The sequence below is a fragment of the Tachysurus vachellii genome, chromosome 3, assembly GCF_030014155.1.
Source record: "Tachysurus vachellii isolate PV-2020 chromosome 3, HZAU_Pvac_v1, whole genome shotgun sequence".
In the NCBI taxonomy this organism is placed as follows: domain Eukaryota; kingdom Metazoa; phylum Chordata; class Actinopteri; order Siluriformes; family Bagridae; genus Tachysurus; species Tachysurus vachellii.
In genome coordinates, this window is record NC_083462.1 from 36,254,309 (window position 1) to 36,276,320 (window position 22,012).

Below are 22,012 nucleotides of genomic sequence, written 5' to 3' on the forward strand. Positions count from 1 at the left end.
ACTGCATAGAACAGTTTGTTGGGGGCGGGGCTACACATGACGTCACGTGAATACCCGGTGGGGTGCCAATACTTTTGGAAAAAAGTGTATTGACTGGGGGCCAATACTTGTGGAAACATTGGATTGATAGTGTGGAGTTGATAGTTACATGTATTGAGAGTGTGCTTTACATCTACAGAGAGAACAAAAGAATTTTAAGAATTCCCCATTCAAGTCTATGGGAAAAAAAACCCCTTTGAGCTTCCGTACTGGGAATTCCAGAATTCCGATCGCTTATAAAAGTCATAGCACACCTGTCCTCAACGAGCCGGTCGATTTGACACCTCATTCATGGGTCTAGGACAAAAGCTGCGGGACAAGTTACGCGCCGAAAAAGTGTCCGGAAGAAGAATAATAATAATAATAAGTATGCAGAATAACAATAATGATGCTTTTCAAGTACCATTAATAATAATAATAATAATAATAATAATAATAATAATAATAATAATAATAATAATAATTAAAGCTGCAAGCAGCATTTCCCGGGTTCAAGCATTTAAGGCCTTTAGGGAGTTTAAGGCCTTAAGGGATTTTCACATACACAAAGTGACCCGCAAGTTACAGAGGGTGGCACCCGCTCCTAACCTAGTGTCTCTAATATAGAAAAGCTTACCAACGTGTTGCACAATATATGTCATGTGAAGTACTCACCTGTCCGGTTTTCCCTAAAATAAAAAGTCATATCCATAAAGCGAAGAAACACAAGCATCCAGATGCAGAACGAGTGACCCGCAAGTCACATACACAAAGTGACCCCCAAATCACATACACAAAGTGACCCCCAAGTCACATACACAAAGTGACCCGCAAGTCACATACACAAAGTGACCGGCAAGTCACATACACAAAGTGACCGGCAAGTGACATACACATAGTGACCTGCAAGTCATACACAAAATTTTAGGATGTTGAATGCATGGAATGCATTGGGGTTGTTTACCATGTTGCTATGACAACATGGTAAACTCTGTTTCTAGAACTGTGTTCGGACTGTGATGTCACACAGGATAATGAAGATTGACAGGAGATGTCCAATGGTAGGGATCTGAAAAGATAGATAGTGGAGCAAAGAAAGAGAGAGAGAGAACAAGAACAAACAATCGCCGCGGTTTTTGAACTGTGATCTCAGTTTGACCTCTTTCACATGTATCCCAGTTTTGGTGTTGATAGCTCATTTAGCTCTTGAGTTATTGACATTTAACGTAAAACTGGCTCCTCACAGTCCAAACGTTTTGGGGCCCCTTAAGGACCCTGAATCAAAATTTCGACTTATTTTCGAAGATTATTGACATTGAGACTCCAGAGAATATTACTGCACTGGATTGGTCTCGATCAGGCGAAAAACCTAGGACTAGTTTGCAAAAGTAGGTTTCGGACAAAGTGCACTATAGCGAAAAAATGTAATGGCGGAAATTAAATTGGAGATATACGTTTTTTAAGTCATGAGCCAAGGATTCCAATGATATAAAGCACTTGAGATTTGGACATAGGGGTTTTAGGGGTTTAGGGGTTATGGGGACAAACGCGTTGAGTCAAATTATCCGATTCCGCTGAGACCTTGGCCCTGAGTAACTGTGACCAGTACTACCATCTGACCAAGTTTGAGCTCTCTAGGCCTTACGGTTTGGGCTGCACGATCGTTTCTAGGGCGGAATAATAATAATAATAATAATAATAATAATAATAATAATAATAATAATAATAATAAAAATCCTAACAAAAACAATAGGTTTCCAGCGCTTCGCGCTTGAACCCTAATAATAATAATAATAATAATAATAATAAAAATCCTAACAAAAACAATAGGTTTCCAGCGCTTCGCGCTTGAACCCTAATAATAATAATAATTAAAGCTGCAAGCAGCATTTCCCAGGTTCAAACATTTAAGGCCTTTAGGGAGTTTAAGGCCTTAAAGGATTTTCACATACACAAAGTGACCCAGAAGTTACAGAGGGTGGCACCCGCTCCTAACCTAGTGTCTCTAATACAGAAAAGCTTACCAACGTGTTGCACAATATACAGTATGTCATGTGAAGTACTCACCTGTCCAGTTTTCCCTAAAATAAACAAAGTCATATCCATAAAGCGAAGAAACACAAGCATCCAGATGCAGAACGAGTGACCCGCAAGTCACATACACAAAGTGACCGGCAAATCACATACACAAAGTGACCCTCAAGTCACACACACAAAGTGACCCTCAAGTCACATACACAAAGTGACCGGCAAGTCACATACACAAAGTGACCCTCAAGTCACATACACAAAGTGACCCTCAAGTCATATACACAAAGTGACCGGCAAGTCACATACACAAAGTGACCCGCAAGTCACGTACACAAAGTGACCCTCAAGTCACATACACAAAGTGACCGGCAAGTCACATACACAAAGTGACCCACAAGTCACATACACAAAATAACTAAGAAATTGGGATACATGAACAGTCTGACATACTAAAACCGAATGAACAACAATAGAGCCCTCTAATTGAAGCTGAATGTGCTTGGAGGAGAGCACTAATTCTAGAACACTGAGAGCACTGAATCTAGAACTGTGTTCGGACTGTGATGTCACACAGGATAATGAAGATTGACAGGAGATGTCCAATGGTAGGGATCTGAAAAGATAGATAGTGGAGCAAAGAGAGAGAGAGAGAGAGAACAAGAACAAACAATCGACGCGGTTTTTGAACTGTGACCTCAGTTTGACCTCTTTCACATGTGTCGCAGGTTTGGTGTTGATAGCTCATTTAGTTCTTGAGTTATTGACATTTTAGTAAAACTGGCTCCTCACAGTCCAAACGTTTTGGGGCCCCTTAAGGACCCTGAATCAAAATTTAGACTTTTTTTCGAAGATTATTGACATTGAGACTCCAGAGAATATTACTGCACTGGATTGGTCTCGACCAGGCGAAAAACCTAGGACTAGTTTGCAAAAGTAGGTTTCGGACAAAATGCACTATAGCGAAAAAATTTAATGGCGGAAATGAAATCGGAGATATACGTATTTTAAGTCATGAGCCAAGGATTCCAATGATATAAAGCACTTGAGATTTGGACATAGGGGTTTTAGGGGTTTAGGAGTTATGGGGACAAACGCGTTGAGGGGTGCTGAAGCGCCCCAAATTGTCCGATTCCGCTGAGACCTTGGCCCTGAGTAACTGTGACCAGTACTACCATCTGACCAAGTTTGAGCTCTCTAGGCCTTACGGTTTGGGCTGCACGATCGTTTCTAGGGCGGAATAATAATAATAATAATAATAATAATAATAATAATAATAATAATAATAATTAAAGCTGCAAGCAGCATTTCCCGGGTTCAAGCGTTTAAGGCCTTTAGGGATTTTCACATACACAAAGTGACCCGCAAGTTACAGAGGGTGCCACAATATATGTCATGTCATGCTACATATGTCATGCTACAGTGTATTATACGAGTATATGTATACTACGAGTATTATACGAGTAATACGAGTCAATATCTGTGCTCGGATTGAATGAAAATCATCATTGGCTAGCTGATTGTGTCAGCATTCTGTTATAGGCTAGTCACAGCGCCCCTCCCCTACAGTGATAGGCTAGTCACAGTGCCCCTCCCCGACACACATACAGATGTATTGTGTTGCTGTGTCTCGCTCTGCTCACTCACAGTCACACACAGAACAGCTCTCTGTCTCTCCCTCAGTCACTCGGGTTCGTGGGTCTTTTCCGTTAACGTTTAGGGTTTCTTCAGCTTTTTACTTTGGGTTGTAACGTTAATAATACGTACTTACTAACCAGTAGAGTTCTTTTAAACGTGGGTTCGTTCAGACGTGGTGCTTGCTTGGTAGAATGCGACTCGCATTGCGTCTCTGCCTGTCGGAGATTTTTTTTCTTTTTTAAACCTTCAGCTGTCTCTAACCAGTAACCAGACACTGTGTGTCTGACACGTTTTTGCAGTATTTCATAAAAACATAAAGGTAGTAAGCTAGTGTTATAAATATTACAAATTAATTATTACCGGTTAAAGCCCCGCCCATTTCGAGACAAGCCCCGCCTACCTCCGGGTTAGGCCCCACCCACTCCAAGTCAGAACCAGAATCAGAATCTTTGCCTTACAAGTCAGCACAAAATTGGGTTTTTGGACTGTTGGGGGCGCTAGAGGGCTTTTTTTAAAAAATGGCTGTTTTTAGTGATTTTTCCGTTATAGCGCCACGAAGTGGCCAATCGCCACGATTTTTTAAATCTGACCTCAGTTTGACCTCTTTCACATGTGTCCCAAGTTTGGTGTTGATAGCTCATTTAATTCTTGAGTTATTGACATTTTAGTAAAACTGGCTCCTCACAGTCCAAACTTTTTGGGGCCCCTTAAGGACCCTGAATCAAAATTTCGACTTATTTTCGAAATGAAATTGGAGATATACGTTTTTTAAGTCATGAGCCAAGGATTCCAATGATATAAAGCACTTGAGATACTTGAGTAACTGACCAGTACTACCATCTGACCAAGTTTGAGCTCTCTAGGCTTTACGGGGCTGCACGACCGTTTCTAGGGCGTAATAATAATAATAATAATAATAATAATAATAATAATAATAATAATAATCCTAACAAAAACAATAGGTTTCCAGCGCTTCACGCTTGAACCCTAATAAAAATCCTAACAAAAACAATAGGTTTCCAGCTCTTCGCGCTTGAACCCTAATAAAAATCCTAACAAAAACAATAGGTTTCCAGCGCTTCGCGCTTGAACCCTAATAATAAGCTTATAACGGAAATCAGAATGTTGGCTTCTACAAAGCCAACATAATAATAACTAGATCTGTAAAGTTCGTCGCGACAAACTTTGATGTTGGCTTTGATGAAGCAAGTATTCGCAAAGGCCGGTGCTTTATGGAGGCGAGTGGACATAAGGGACAGTTTTACTTATAGAAGCAAGTGGACAGAAAGCTAGGGTGCCAAAACATTTGGAGGCAAGTGGAGAGAAGCATGTGACATCATCTGAATACTCTTGAGGAAGTTTCCCTCATTGGGCTGAGTGTTTTGATATGTCACATGTCCATGTTGTGCTAATTTTTGATTTTGCATATTTTGGGGCTGGGCTGCGGGACAACCGGAAGGCCAGTCGGTACACCAATTTATAACTTTGTTCAGAGTATCAGCCTAAAGGAGCTGGCCGAGTTTGGTGTAGATAGTTCGAAAGCTTGCCGAGTTATAAACCTCCAAAATTTATAATGGGAGTCTATGGGAAAAAAAGGGCATTTTGAGACCTGGTACCGGAAGTACCAGAACTCGGATCGCTTAGAAAAGTAATAGCAACAAACTTCAGACCAGGATCTACAACATATCCGAATTTGGTTCATGTGGCTCGAAAGCCCTAGGAGGAGTTACTCTTGATAAATTTTTGTCTAAGCTTAAATAGGAAAACAGAATGTTGGCTTCTACAAAGCCAACATAATAACTAGATTTGTAAAGTTCGTCGTGACAAACTTTGATGTTGGCTTAGATGGTGCAAGTATTCGCAAAGGCCAGTGCTTTTTGGAGGCGAGTGGACATAAGGGTCAGTGTTACTTTTGGAGGCAAGTGGACAGAAAGATTGTGAAAGCTACTGGACCGCTAGGGTGTTATTACTTTTGGAGGCGAGCGGACATGAGCATGTGACGTGATCCAAATACCCCTGAGGCAGTTCCCCTCATTGTGGTGATTGTTTTGATATGTCACATGTCCATGTTGTGCAAATTTTTGATTTTGCTTATTTTGCGAGCGGGGCTACACGTGACGTCACGTGATGTGACCAAAACACACGTGAGGCACTTCCCCTCATTGGGCTGAGTGTTTTGATATAAGACATGTCCATGTTGTGCAAAATTTATGATTTCGCTTATTTTGGGAGCGGGGCTACACGTGACGTCACGTGAATACCCGGTGGGGTGCCAATACTTTTGTGTCGCGACAAACTTTGATGTTGGCTTTGACGGTGCAAGTATTCGCAAAGACCGGTGCTTTTTGGAGGTGAGTGGACATAAGGGTCAGTGTTACTTTTGGAGGCAAGTGGACAGAAAGATTGTGAAAGCTACTGGACCGCTAGGGTGCCAATACTTTTGGAGCCGAGCGGACATGAGCATGTGACGTGATCCGAATACCCGTGAGGCAGTTCCCCTCATTGTGCTGAGTGATTTGATACGTCACATGTCCATGTTGTGCAAATTTTGGATTTTCACGTGACATCATGTGACGTCACGTGACATGAGCAGAATACCTGTGAGGCAGTTCCCCTCATTGTGCTGAGTGATTTGATACGTCACATGTCCATGTTGTGCAAATTTTGGATTTTCATGTGACAATATTGCGCTTTAATTAAGCAAAAATACATTTTATCTGATTATTCCATTAATCGATGAAATTTTTGGTAGAATACTCGACTACTAAAATATTTGATAGCTACAGCCCTAATCTCAGTCTACCTCTGTTTTATTTATGCTTAAACAGCACTGCACACATTTTAAAACACTTTATTCACCAGAAGGTGAACAGCTAGTGAACTTCCTAGCACTAAACTTGCACTAAATTCTCAGGTTTCTCTATGTTCATATTTAACACTTTGCACTATTTTATTACACTTTATTAAGCATTTCTTACATTTGCTTTCATTGTGCACCTTAAATGTTAAGAGATAATTGTTAAGTGTACATTGTGACTTTAAACTTATGTTTACATTATAATTATTTGAGTTTTCCTGCTTGTTGACATTTCTTTCTTAATAACTGAGGGGATTATGTTCAGAGGAAGGTTAAGTTTAAAATAAAAATGTTTAAATGTAATATATTTTTCTCCTGGTCCATACTTTAAATGGGTCATAAAAAAAAATCAATATTTATTGATATCGACCGATATGAAACACTGATGTCGTGATACAGTTTTCAGTCATATCGCCCAGCCCTAAGATGAACATAAACAGACCGGCAGGAAAATTTATATTTCAATTAAAAAAGAATTGAAATCTCAAATTGAGAGATAGTAGCATACACCACAAACTATATTTAGTAGTATGATTATTGTTATATTTTGCTGCTGATCAGTATATTTATATATAACGCAAATACAATTTCTAGGCATTACTAAATTTGCTTTGCTGCTTTGCTTTGTTGCTTTGCTTTGCTAACCCTAACCCTAACCCTCAAATGCTGTTAAATATGTTAGATGGGAGCCCAAGCATAAAAATACAAATAAAATAAAAATAGATGGATAAATTGAGTCACCACTTTGTCGTGTCCAACATTTTAAACATGTTGCTAGTTTATCTTTAGACCTTATTGAACATGCTGTAATATATTCTACTTAAAAAGATATAAAAGAACATTACATGCTTTAGTGCATGTCGATGCGAAACGTCTCAAACATGGATGTAAATTTTTATGGTGTTTCTGGTGCTGTTGAAACGTGTTTAGTTAGATTTTCATCTACAATTAATTTGAGACTGCAATTCTACACTATACTAGTTTTTATCAGCTCACTAAACTGTATAGTTCAGTTAACTTTACACCCTGACTTGGTGCAACTTGCTGTTGTTTTATATCTGTTCTTCCTTTAAATTTCCAGAGCTTAGCTCTCAGTGGGCCGTGTTCAAATGTAAAGTGTGCAGTTACATGCCAAATGTTGTAGGATTTACAACAGACATGATTTTTGACATGTTTCCCTGAACAGAAAACATGTTACTAGAAGCTCAAGGGCAGTCGTTGAGGCAATCAATACATGCTTATGTGAAACATATTCTTTGTAGAACACTTTTTTTTATTATTGCTTTGATATCTCATCAGGTTGCTGTATATAAGCTGTATTGGTTTCCATTTCACACATTTTCATTTAGAGCCGACAGAAATGCAGCTCTGTGCGGTAAGACTCGCGGTGGTGGTGTGTGTGTTTATATCAACACGGATTGGTGCAAGAACTCTGTGCTTGTTTCTAGTTACTGCTCATCGTCAGTGGAGTTTGTGACTGTTAGATGCAGACCATTTTATTTACCACGGGAATTTACTACTGTTTACATTGTCGGAGTTTACTAATGCTAATGCTAAAGAGGCGCTAAGTGAGCTATACGGAGCTATTAGCGACCTACAGAATATTCACCCCGACGGACTTTTTATCATCGCCGGAGATTTCAACCATGCAAATCTCAAGTCAGTGCTCCCTAAATTCCATCAATATGTGGACTTTGCTACGAGAGGTGAAAACATGCTGGATCTTGTTTACACAAACATTCCCGGTGCATACCGTGCGGAGCCCCGCCCCCACCTCGGCTACTCAGACCACATCACTGTTATGCTAATTCCAGCATACAGACCACCCGTCAGACGCTCAAAACCGGTTATGAAGCAGGTGAAAACCTGGCCAGCAGGAGCCACCTCTGCTCTTCAGGACTGCTTTGAGTGCACTGACTGGAATATCTTCAGGGAGGCTGCAACCAACGGTGACTCTGTCAACTTGGAGGAGTATGCGTCATCAGTGACCAGTTACATCGGCAAGTGCATTGATGACGTGACCATCTCCAAGACCATCACTACACGCTCCAACCAGAAACCGTGGATGACTGCTAATGTGCATGCTCTGCTGAGGACTAGAGACCTAGCCTTCAGAACAGGGGACAGGGCGGCCCTAAGAACAGCAAGGGCCAAACTGTCCCGAGCCATCAGAGAGGCAAAGCGCGGACACGCCCAGACAATCCACAGCCACTTCTAGGACAGCGGAGACACCCGGCGCATGTGGCAGGGCATACAGGCGATCACAAACTACAAGACAGCTTCACCTGCTTGTGATAGCGACGCCTCCCTCCCAGACGCGTTGAACGATTTCTACGCCCGGTTCGAGGTACAGAACAACGTAACGCCGAGGAAGTCCATCCCTCCCCCCGACGACCAGATACTCTGTCTATCCACGGCCGACGTGAGGAGATCTCTATGCAGAGTTAACCCACGGAAGGCTGCTGGACCAGACAACATTCCTGGCAGGGTGCTCAGAGAATGTGCAGAACAGCTAGCGGATGTCTTTACGGACATCTTCAACATTTCCCTGAGCAGCGCCGTTGTTCCTACGTGCCTCAAAACTACCACCATCGTTCCTGTCCCAAAGAAGTCTACAGTGTCCTGCCTCAATGACTATCGTCCCGTTGCACTCACACCCATAGTTATGAAATGCTTCGAGAAGCTCGTCATGAGGCACATCAAGACCCAGCTACCACCCTCACTGGACCCCCTACAGTTCATCCAAACCGCTCCACAGACGATGCCATTGCCACAGCTCTCCACTTAGCCCTCACCCACCTGGACAATAAAGACACTTATGTACGAATGCTGTTCATAGACTTTAGTTCAGCATTCAATACAATCATCCCTCAGCACCTGATTGGGAAGCTGAGCCTGCTGGGACTAAACACCTCCCTCTGCAACTGGATCCTGGACTTCCTGACTGGGAGACCTCAGTCAGTCCGGATCGGGAACAGCATCTCCAGCACCACCACACTGAACACTGGAGCTCCTCAAGGCTGCGTGCTCAGTCCACTGCTGTTCACTCTGCTGACTCACGACTGTGCAGCAACGCACAGATCGAATCATATTATCAAGTTCGCCGATGACACGACCGTGGTGGGTCTCATCAACAAGAATGACGAGTCAGCATACAGGGAGGAGGTGCAACAACTAACTGGTGTAGAGCCAACAACCTTTCTCTGAATGTGGATAAAACTAAAGAGATGGTTGTGGACTTCAGGAGAGCACAGAGTGACTACACTCCGCTGAACATCGACGGATCATCTGTAGAGATCGTCAGGACCACCAAATTTCTTGGTGTTCATCTAGCGGAGAACCTCACCTGGTCACTCAACACCAGCGCCATCACCAGGAACGCCCAGCAGCGTCTACTTCCTACGAAGGCTGAGAAAGGCACATCTCCCTCCCCCCCATCCTGACCATGTTCTACAGAGGGACCATTGAGAGCATCCTGAGCAGCTGCATCACTGTCTGGTTCGGGAACTGCACCATCTCAGATCGCAAGACCCTGCAGCGGATTGTGAGGACAGCGGAGAAGATCATTGGGGTCTCTCTTCCCTCTATCACAGACACTTACACCACACGCTGCATCCGCAAAGCCAACAGCATTGTGGATGACCCCACACACCCCTCACACACTCTTCACCCTCCTGCCATCTGGAAAAAGGTACCGAAGCATTCGGGCCCTCACGACCAGACTGTGTAACAGTTTCTTCCCACAAGCCATCAGACTTCTCAACAACTGAACTGTACTGCACTGAGCACAACATACACACACATCATCTGTATGGACTGCATAGACCCTCACAAAACACACACACTGACACAACATACTGTTTACATGCTGCTTACAATCCAGCAAACTGTTTACATGCTGTTTTGCACACCTTTTCTGCTGTTTTTGCACAAACTGTCCCAACATTTCAGCTGTTTTTGCACATATTGTACAATATCTCAGCCATTCATTCATTCATCTTCGACCGCTTATCCGAACTACCTCGGGTCACAGGGAGCCTGTGCCTATCTCAGGCGTCATCGGGCATCAAGGCAGGATACACCCTGGACGGAGTGCCAACCCATCGCAGGGCACACACACACTCTCATTCACTCACGCAATCACACACTACGGACAATTTTCCAGAGATGCCAAGCAACCTACCATGCATGTCTTTGGACCGGGGGAGGAAACCGGAGTACCCGGAGGAAACCCCCAAGGCACGGGGAGAACATGCAAACTCCACACACACAAGGTGGAGGCGGTAATCGAACCCTGACCCTGGAGGTGTGAGGCGAACGTGCTAACCACTAAGCCACCGTGCCCCCCCATTTCGCACATACTATATAATATTTCAGACATTTGCTGTTTTTTTTTTTTTTTTTTGCACAATTCTATATATTATCCCAAGGACCTGCTGCTAAGAAACTGTGTTCATTCTAATGTTACTGCACGAAATATTGTTTGAACATTCAGTATTCACATACAGTATTAACACTGGTCGGTCGGCGCTGTTTCTGTTACTGTTTACTATTTATTGTCTTTTGTGTACTGCATTTTTTGTACTTTTTGTATTGTCTTGTAACTTTGTGTCTGCACTGTCTCTTGTCCTGCACTGTCTTGTCCTGCACTGTCTTTTGTCCTGCACTGTCTTTTGTCCTGCACTGTCTTGTCTGTCTTGTTTGTCTTGTCCTGCACTGTTTGCACCAGGTTGCACAGTTGCACTTTATGTGGCTAAGACTACTTACAAGTCTTTAGCTCTGTCTTTGTTTTATGTAGCACCTTGATCCTGGAGAAACGTTGTCTCATTTCACTATGTACTGCAACAGCTATATATGGTTGAAATGACAATAAAAGCTTCTTGACTCTTGACTTGACTTGACTTGACTTGACATTTCAGGCTTAATGGCAAGTGCTGAAGGAGTTAGTCTAGACTCATACACATTGTATCTTGGACAGTGTCCTCGTGTAACACGAAAACCACTTATATACAAGAAGTTTTTTCATGTGGCTGTTGATGTGTCTTTGTATATACGTGGATGACTTTAGTGGAATGTAATCACTCTTTCTAAGCCACTATGGAGAAAAATGTAAGGCTAAATGTATCCTTATCAACACAACGATTAACAATTTTTTTTTCTCTCAGAAATGGAGATGAACCAAAGACAGACAGAGAGTTACAAGAAGAAAATAGATGAACTGATCAGAGAGAAAGACATGCTGAATAAGGTAGGTGTGTGAGTGAGTGATGAATGTCACCCTCACTTGAGCAGACATAGGTGTGTCGATAAGATTTACCATATGAAAGTTTAATTATATGGTAATTGATAATTAAATAATACATTTATGTTATTTATTTCTGTGTGGTGGCACTGAGGGTATGGTTGCCTCCTCACAGCTTCATATGTTCTCACCATCTGGGCTCCTCTGGGTTCTTAAGATTCCTCCCACCTCAACAAAAACAACAAAAAAATGTGTGTGTGTGTGTGTGTGTGTGTGTGCATAGAGCCATAACAATAGATTTTTTTTTAAGAAACTGTGATAGTATTTACTCCATGCAGCTGGTTTGCTTTACCTAGTAACGCACTGTATTGATGTGTTGTAAAGGGCAACAAAAAAATCATAAGGTTAGCATCCCATTACAGATCTCCTACGACAAACCCAACCATAGTTTTCTGTATCTGAAGTATGTCATGCCTTCAGATACAGAAAAAGGTAGTAAAAGCTTAAATACAACTCGATATGTAAAGTTCGTCGCAACAAACTTTGATGTTGGCTTTGACGGTGCAAGTATTCGCAAAGGCCGGTGCTTTTTGGAGGCGAGTGGACATAAAGGTCAGTGTTACTTTTGGAGGCAAGCGGACAGAAAGATTGTGAAAGCTACTGGACCGCTAGGGTGCCAATACTTTTGGAGGTGAGCAAACATGAGCATGTGACGTGATCCAAATACCTGTGAGGCAGGTCCCCTCATTGTGCTGTGTTTTGACATGTCACATGTCCATGTTGTGCAAATTTTTAATTTTCACGTGATGTCACTTGACAGCACGGCACTTCTCCTCATTGGGCTGAGTGTTTTGATATATGACACGTCCATGTTGCACAAAATTTATGATTTCACTTATTTTGGGAGCGGGGCTACACGTGACGTCACGTGACGTCACAAAAACACACGTGAGGCACTTCCCCTCATTGGGCTGAGTGTTTTGATTTATGACATGTCCATGTTGTGCAAAATGATTTTGCTTATTTTGGGGCGGGGCTACACGTGAATACGCCGTGGGGTGCCAATGCATCTGGACAAAAATGACTACTAAGTGTTTTGACATTTCATGTCAATACTGCAGTCATTATGGATTTCTACTTATTATACTGCATAGAACAGTATTTTAGGGACGGGGCTACACGTGAATACCCAGTGGGGTGCCAATACTTTTTAACAAAAGTGTATTGACTGGGAGCCAATACTTGTGGAATCTTTGGATTGATAGTGTGGAGTTGATAGTTACATGTATTGAGAGTGTGCTTTACATCTACAGAGAGAACAAAATAATTTTAAGAATTTCCCATTCAAGTCTATGGAAAAAAAAAAACTCTTTGAGCTTCCGTACCGGGAATTCCTGAATTCCGTTAATAAAAGTCATAGCACACCTGTCCTCAATGAGCCGGTCGATTTGAAACCTCATTCATGGGTCTAGGACAAAGCTGTGGGACTAGTTAAGCGCCAAAAAAGCTGTGGGACTAGTTACGCGCCGAAAAAGTGTCCGGAAGAAGAATAATAATAACTAGAACGTACATTTCCTGAAGAAAATGTGAATGTGCTTGCACGTGGCAAGTTCTCCTCACCGTGCTGAGTGTTTTGATATGTCACATGCCCATATTGTGCAAAATTTTTTATTTTGCTAATTTTGGGGGTGGGGCTACACGTGACGTCAGTTCCCCTCATCGTGCTGTGTGTTTTGATATATGACATGTCCATGTTGTGCTAACTGTTTGATATCGCTCATTTTGGGGGCGGGGCTACACGTGACGTCAGTTCCCCTCATCGTGCTGAGTGTTTTGATATATGACATGTCCATGTTGTGCAAAATTTTTGATTTTGCTTATTTTGGGGGCGGGGCTACACGTGACGTCACGTGGTGTCGAGTGCCGCCACCAGGGGGCCAATACTTTTGGAATCATTGGATTGATAGTGTGGAGTTGATAGTTACATGTATTGAGCGTCTCCTTTACATCTACAGTCACTAGGAGAACATAGGAGAGAAGCGGTGCCTGAGCTCTACGCACGCTGCGTGTGTGAGAGCTTAAAGGAATTTCAGGAATTTCCCATTCATTTCTATGGGACTTTTTTCACCGCTTTTTCGTCCGCTGTGCGAACACCGTTGGTCGGATCGCTTATAAAAGTCATAGCACACCTCTCCTCAATGAGCCGGTCGATTTGACACCTCATTCATGGGTCTAGGACAAAAGCTGCGGGACAAGATACGTGCCGAAGTAATGTCCGGAAGAGTATGCAGGATAGTAAGAATGTTGCTTTGCAAGCACCATTAATAAGTATGCAAGAGAATAAGAATGTGCTTTAGCAAGCACATTAATAAACTAATTTAGTCTAGTGTGTTGTTTTTATCACATTAATTGCATTTCTTGTTGTTTGCTGTTGAAGTTAGCTGGAAAAGACCAAATTAATACAAATTATTAATTTTGTATTTATAAACATATGCACATACAAATATATAAAATAGGTCACTACACTAAAACACTGCACTATACTGAATACTACAACATCTACAACATAAAAAATGCATGAAGAAATAATCATTAAAGGGTATAACTAATTGGATAAATACTGCAACATATAATATTTGAGTACTTCAATTGCAGTATTATTATTAGTATATTAATTAAAGAAATAACCAAACAACACATCTAACACTGCTGATGTGTGTAAGCAGATATCATACTGCTGCACACTCAGAAACAATGATATCAAGTTATCACATTGTGGATTCTTTATACTCTTCCACCCCAGAGGTGCAATTTGCTCTATTAACATAGTTATGATAATGAAGTGCAATTTACTATCGAGTAGCTTCCTGTGCCGCTGATCTCCAGAATATTGCGATATTATTGTGGATATGGAGATTAGTGGCCATTCATATTTAATTGGATTGGAAATACGCAGCTGTCTCCCACAAGCAGACTCATACAGTATACGCATAATGTCATGCAGACTAGACTCCTGAAATTGGCTATACATTTTAGTCAACCTCCCTTCATCTACTTTACACTAATGCCTCAGAGATGATATATGGTATATTTTATTTCATCCAAGTAGTTGATCTTTTGAAATGACACATTTGACTAAATAAATGGTTTTTAAAGCATCTTTCATCTAGACATGTGTGTGTTCAGCTAGGCTTGTGTTTGTGTGTGTGTTTAGAAATTGATCAAGGCAGCAAATGCCACCGAGAAACAGCTAAGCTTGGTGATGCTACATGAGCAGACGAAGAAGACGCTGGAACAGGAAATTCTGAATCACCAAGATGAGGCACAGAAACAGCGCAAGATAATTTTTCAGCTGGAAAAGGAGCGTGATCGCTACATCAACAAAGCTAGCGAGCTCACACAGAAGGTGACTTTCTAACACACACTCTCACACAATTCCATGTGGACACAGGGTTTAACACAGTCATAGTTTTTTATATAAACATCACCATAGTTTAGTGTAGCCCCAAACCCTGCCTTAATCGCTCAGTCACTGCTTAGCAACTGTTGCCTTCGTCCACGATATCAGTCAAGCTTTCTTCCCATTATCAGACATTTTTAATTAAAACTGACACCCATAATTATGCTGGCAAATGGAGGTTTTCCCCTACCCATTTCCTCACCAACAGCCGAACACGGTTGTATAGTTTATATATAGTTTTGACTAAAAATCTTTTGACTTTAATGTTGTGTCATGAGCTAGATGGCTAACTGGTATGTTAAATCAGCTAGTTTGACTAAGTGCTGTGCTAAATGAGCTAGTTTTTATTATACCATGTGTTACGTCAGTTTATAGCTGACCTATCAAATAGACAAAGCAACCTACATTACTGCTATTATTACTACTACATTTGAATACAATTCCTTGAGATTTCCATTAAGGCAAACCTTTAGAATTTAAAACAAATTTGAGAAAATACAAAAATATGACTAAAATTAAAATAGCTGTTTGCTTGGATAGCTTTCTGAATCAATGCCCATTTATTTATTTAATAATTTATATATTTATTAATTTGTTTGTTTATTTATATATTTTCATGTCTACTTGGAAGCTGATCTATGAGTTATGAGATTAAAGAAAACCATTATTAGTATTTCATACACTTCCGCCATGTGGGAATATGACTGAAGACTACGTTCTCTTGCTCGACATTGTCTTATGCCACAGACATAAAGGTTATGAGAGCTGTATAATGAATCCCAGACAGGCATGATAACTTACTATAACAGATTATACTGGCATTATAAAGTTCTAATAAGTGAAGGTAGGTATGCTAATGAATGGTAAACGGCTCACACCTCACCATGACTGCCCAGGGACACATTTGTCAGTGTTACGGTTTATAAAATATTACCTTTTTTATTGGAGTGTCTTTGCAAGCCTTTGCAAATAATAAATATATAATATAAATATATATATAAAAAAAGTAAGTTTCTGCATCAAATTTTCTACTTTATGTAATATAAAAATATGGGGAAAAATGTTGAATAGTATGTATACACACACTGCAGTATATTTGCATCAACCATGGAAAAAAGTAAAATTTTTTAATATTTAAGCCATGCTGAGAAATCCAGTTACTGGTCAGCTTGGTGGACCAGCTTCAAGTGGAGGTAGAGAAAGGTTTTAAGTATTACAAATTTAATCAGGTCAGAACTATTAAAACAATAAGTTTAGTGACCTTGAGAACTTTTTTTTGAGGCAGTGTGTGTGTGTGTGTGTGTGTGTGTGTGTGTGTGTGTGAGAGAGAGAGAGAGAGAGAGAGAGAGAGTGAAAGAGAGAGAGAGAGAGAGAGAGAGAGAGGATTTTTATTCTGCCTCTTCCTATAGTCTGGCAAATTCAATTTCTATGGCCAGTCTAACTGGACCACCACAACTTTAAGAACTAACAACATGAAAATTAAACTATTTATCATTTATCATATGTGTTCAGATGAGTAGTCTGGATGAAGTCAATAAGATAAAGTCATGCCAAACAGATAGTTATGATGAAGTAAATCGGCAAAAGAGCTAGATGTGCAATTGTAGTGCTCCAAAGAGTTAATTGCACCTAATGGTAACAAAAATGCCATTACAACAAGCACTACGAGAGCATATACAACGATTTATATTATATAAAAATTCAAGATTAGAATTAGATTAAATTTATACTTAAATGTGTTTGTATTTATCTCCAATGAACAATCCTGAGGTATATGAGGTGACTGTAGTGAGAAAAAACTCCCTTAGATGGAAGAGGAAGAGAACTTGAGAGGAACCAGTCTTAAAGGGAACCTCATCCTCATTTGGGCGACACTGGAGAGTGTGATTATGACCTGTTATAAACACTGGAGAGTGTTATCATGAATAATGTCCTTGCTACAGTCAGATAGGTTTTGAGAATTGTGTATTGATTAGGAGGTTGGTGTCCTCAAAGACCACATAGAGTTGTCATCTTCTGTGTGATTAACCTCTTGACATTTTTTTTGGGTTGCCATAGTTATGGTCGTCCTCCCCAAACAAAATATACTTTAACAAAGGCTGTTGTACATGTTGTACATGTTGTACACTTCTCTGAACTCTGCTTTTTCTCCACTTTCACTACTTTGCAAAATACTATAGTTATAGCCTGGATAAAAGCAGATAATTGAGAGGATATGTTACTTCCTGCATAGACAACATATTAAGGGTAACACATTTAATCCCTTCTGCTCCTCAGCTCTTCTACAGGGAGTCTGCAATTAGCAATTTTTGAATAACATTTCTTCTCACTTGGTCTTACCATATTTGCAACAGCTAAATAATGACCCAATATTTTGAGCTTTCTTCTTTATTTCAAAAAGCGATGTTACAAGGCTCCATGCCGCCATTAACTAACTAATCATTCTTGTGGAACCAGCAATTCCATAATAACTAATGCATTATATAAACTGCTGTTTGTTTGTGTGTGCTTGTTTTTATTAGGCCATGTTCATTTTGACTGGAAGCTAAATGTTTAGGATACAGATGCCAGGTATCAGACACAAGGTGCAAACAAGAACCACCAGCTGCATTTACAAATGATAAAGGGGAAAAAATGTCTATGACTTTCTGTATAGTGGCTAGCAAATAATGATGTGAACTAAGAATTAGTTACTTGCTACTTGCTTACTTAGCTGCTTACATTTTTTTCCAGTTCCAACAACGTGCCCAATGTAAGTCGTGTAAACAGGTACAAAGCATAAGAGTAGAGTTTTTATGGAATGAATTTTTTTCCAAAATTAAAATTTCTATCAAATAAATCAGAATCAGTGATTTTACTGCCTGCACATTTTATCCCTTAACAGATATGTTAGTGTAGTCAGGTGGCAGATACATTAGAGGTTAGATTGGGTGAGAAGTGCTGGTTTCAAATAACAAACTTCTGCTTGGAATGGACTGGCGGTGAATAGAGATTGGTAGCATTTGGCACTAATATGACAGCTAAATGATGATAACTCTTTTATGGGAAGAGGATCAATTGCGTTTGAATGACTGTAATATGTAATAATGGCTAATATTCAGTTGGAATTTAGAGGCTTGACATATGGGAGATATTAAACATTGATTTTTTTTATTCTTTTGATGTAACTGACTTCACACTCTCTCTCTCTCTCTCTCTCTCTCTCTCTTTTATTGCTCACTCTACTATTTATTGCAGGATATTATTTTAAAAGAAGACAAGCTTTGATTTGTATTAGCTGCTTAGTACATCTAAGATAAAGAGAAAACATGTATGCTAGAAGCATCATTATAAATGTAATCCCTCTATGTTCTTTCAGTTGCTTCTGCTAGTTTAATCCTGATTTATTTCAGATTCAACTAAACCACATTATTGCTAATGAGTTGATATTGAAGAGAAATAAGCGTGAGATAGTTGTATAGGGATGCATTCAGAGTTGAGCTACGTGTAAAAGTAGGGAGGTTTTAATAACAAAATTGCAAACATCAGTGTTCAGACCTCAGACATAATTACAGACCTAAGCATTATTTCAAGTTTTCCCAAGAATCACTTCAAGAGTCAAAAGCATGGATTGTCAATTAATGAATACATTAATGGGGAAGCTTAGTGATAAAGGGATTGGTTTACCAATTAGAAGGTTGTAATTTCGAATCCAAGGTCTACACCCATATGATGTTTCAATTAGGTTTCATTGAAATAGTCTGTGCCTCTCACTGTCAAACAAGTGAACAGGTTCTTCTGAATTTGTCAGCCACCAACTGTCATAAATCAACTCTACTAAGACGATGTGGCTCTTTCTGGATGTGTTGTGTCTGTAGGAGGAAAGTCAAATAGAAGTAATGGTGATTGGAAATGAAAAATGCTACTCTTGTATTTAGACGGATCAGATACTGATTTTGTCCTCTCTCTCTGTCTGCCATTCTTGTTCCTGCTTCCTGCTTCGCTACTGTTCGCTTTTACTTGCGCTCTGTGCTTTGCGCTTTTGCTTTTTCGCTTTTATCTTTTTACTTAACTACCAGCAGTTCAGCACAGTGCTCAAACTAAACAATTGGGCACTCACACTAAAACTACAAATTCCTGGAACTATATTGATATTTGGAATATTCACCAACTTGGGGAATTTGTCATAGCGGTCTACCAGTCTGCTATTGCCGGCAGTTTACAATCCTAAATCAGGACAACACAGCTGCCCACACTCGAACAGAAGAGAAAATGCCTTCTTTTGGATCTCAATCCACCCGCTGCTCAAACTGCCACAGACTTCTACAAAAGATTGCAGTTCTCGAAACAAAGTTACTTGTGGTGCTGCCGACCCTGCCAGAACATACAGCAGAGCTTCATCGTGGTCCCTCTCAACATAAAGCTGGTGAGTCCTGTGAACCTAATGCTTTTAAACAGGTCATAGTGAGCTCAGAGAAACCTAAAGTAATTGAGCACACAAACCGATGGCATAAACAGGGTGCGAGACCCAAAGGTGTTCAAGACATTAGACTGTCACGAGTGTCACACACTGCTGCATTAGCATCATCTACTGGTATTCTACCACCCCCTGTGCGGATTGAAAATAGATTTGAAGCACTATGAGTTTGGGCGAAGAATCCCCAAATGTAAATGGACACAGATCACATCAGCCAGTAGCTAACAGAGCTAACAGACGCTCAATATCATACAGGCAGCGGCGCTCCACTCAGACAGCAGCCGAGCCAAGCACGCTGATAGTGGGTGACTCTATTATCAGAGACATTGGAAGCAAGGCTACCCATACATACTGTTTAAACCCATCAAACCCATCTCTGTACTTTAAACCCATCTCTGTACTCAATTCCTACTCTTGCAGACGCTCTCATCCACAGAGCAGAGGTCACAATCCCAGTAACCTCATCTACCCTCCTCTGTTGTGTAAGTCTCAAACAGTGGTGGTAGGTGGGCTCTGGAATTGCCAGTCTGCTGTGAAAAAAGCTGATTTTATCTCTGCTTTAACTTCCCATTACTCCTTTGATTTTCTTGCACTAACAGAGACCTGGATATCCCCACAGAACACTGCTACACCAGCTGCTTTATCCTCTGCCTATGCTTTCTCTCACTCACCACGAGAAACAGGCAGGGGTGGTGGTACAGGTTTATTGCTGTCAAAGAAATGGTGCTTTACACCTCTCCTCTTGTCTCATTTAACCATCTCCTCTTTTGAATTCCATGCCATTTCAGTTACCTCTCCAATTAACCTTGTTATCATTGTTGTTTACCGCCCTCCTGGTCCCCTAGGTGACTTCCTGGAAGAAATGGACACACTGCTTAGTGCTTTCCCTTCTGATAGCTCCCCCCTGACAGTGCTTGGTGACTTCAACCTCCCCTCTGATAAGCTACATTCTTCTTCCCTCCTGTCTCTTCTCGACTCATTCACACTCGCACTCAACAGCTACATCCCCACACACAAAGGAGGCAATGTGCTGGACCTGGTTTTCACCCGTCCTTCTCCAGCTACAGACGTGACTGCTACCCCACTACACATCTCTGATCATCACCTGGTATCCTTCACCATCACTCTCCCTACCCTACCTAAAACTACCTCTCACCCCCTCGCTCTTACCCGCCGCAACCTTCACTCTGTCTCCCCTTCTTCTCTAGCTTCTGGCACTCTTTCTTCCCTTCCTGATCCTGAGTCTTTTTCCTCACTACCCTTGGACTCGGCCACAGATACTTTCCTCTCATCTCTTTCCTCAACTATGGACTTCCTCTGCCCTATGTCCACTAAACCCAAGAAAACTTCTTGTTCTACTCCTTGGCTTTCTGATGTGCTGCGCAACAATCAAAGAGAGCTAAGATCATCAGAGAGAAAGTGGAAGAAATCACAACTTGATGCAGATCTTGATTCTTACCGAACACTCATGGCCAAGTTCTCCTCAGATGTGACTTCTGCCAAGACTTCCTTCTACAAGGAAAAGCTTGAAGCTTCCTCACATGACCCTCGGAAATTCCACAACATCATCTCTTCTCTGCTCAACCCCCCGGCTCCACCTTCTTCATCCTCCCTGACTGCAGAAGACTTTGCTTCTTTCTACCAGGAGAAGATTGAGGAAATCTGCCGGACCTTCACTTCAGCCCCGACTGCACTTATTTCCTCACATGGGTTCTCTTACCACTGCTATGCTGATGATACACTGATGAAACTTATCTTCTCTTTCCCACCTGCAGATGCCACAGCTTCTGACCGGATCTCTGCATGTCTGGCGGAAATTTCATCATGGATGACTGCTCATCGGTTAAAGCTTAATCCTAGCAAAACTGAGCTGCTCTTCATCCCAGGTGATTCATCCCCAGGTCATGATCTTGCTATATCCTTGCACAACGATCTGATCTCCCCTTCAGCCACAGCTCGCAACCTTGGGGTAACCATGGACAATCAACCGTCCTTTTCCTCTCATGTTGCTAATGTGACTCGCTCATGTCGGTTCCTTCTCTACAACATTAGAAGGATTCAGCCATTTCTGTCCACACAGGCTGCTCAGGTACTTTTTCAGTCTCTTGTCATTTCTAGACTGGATTACTGCAATGCACTGCTGGCAGGTCTACCTATGAACGCAATCCGTCCTCTGCAAATGATCCAAAATGCAGCTGCCCGGCTTGTTTTCAACCTGCCAAAGTTCTCGCATACCACCCCGCTACTGCGATCCCTCCACTGGCTTCCGGTAGCTGCACGCATCAGATTCAAAACACTGATGCTGGCCTACAA

The 22,012-nt window shown here is 41.3% G+C and overlaps 2 protein-coding genes across 2 annotated transcripts in view; both read left to right on the forward strand.

Moving 5' to 3' along the window:
* The window catches only part of LOC132843573 (histone H2AX-like), a 264,980-nt gene that overhangs the window by 58,858 nt on the left and 184,110 nt on the right, over window positions 1-22,012 (forward strand). The gene's annotated exons all lie outside the window — the stretch shown is intronic.
* The window catches only part of LOC132842104 (cilia- and flagella-associated protein 58-like), a 139,584-nt gene that overhangs the window by 17,445 nt on the left and 100,127 nt on the right, over window positions 1-22,012 (forward strand). The window contains exons 8-9 of the mRNA XM_060864776.1: window positions 11,707-11,789; window positions 14,998-15,189. Coding sequence (XP_060720759.1) covers window positions 11,707-11,789; window positions 14,998-15,189 — 275 coding nt within the window. The remainder of the gene's footprint in view (window positions 1-11,706; window positions 11,790-14,997; window positions 15,190-22,012) is intronic.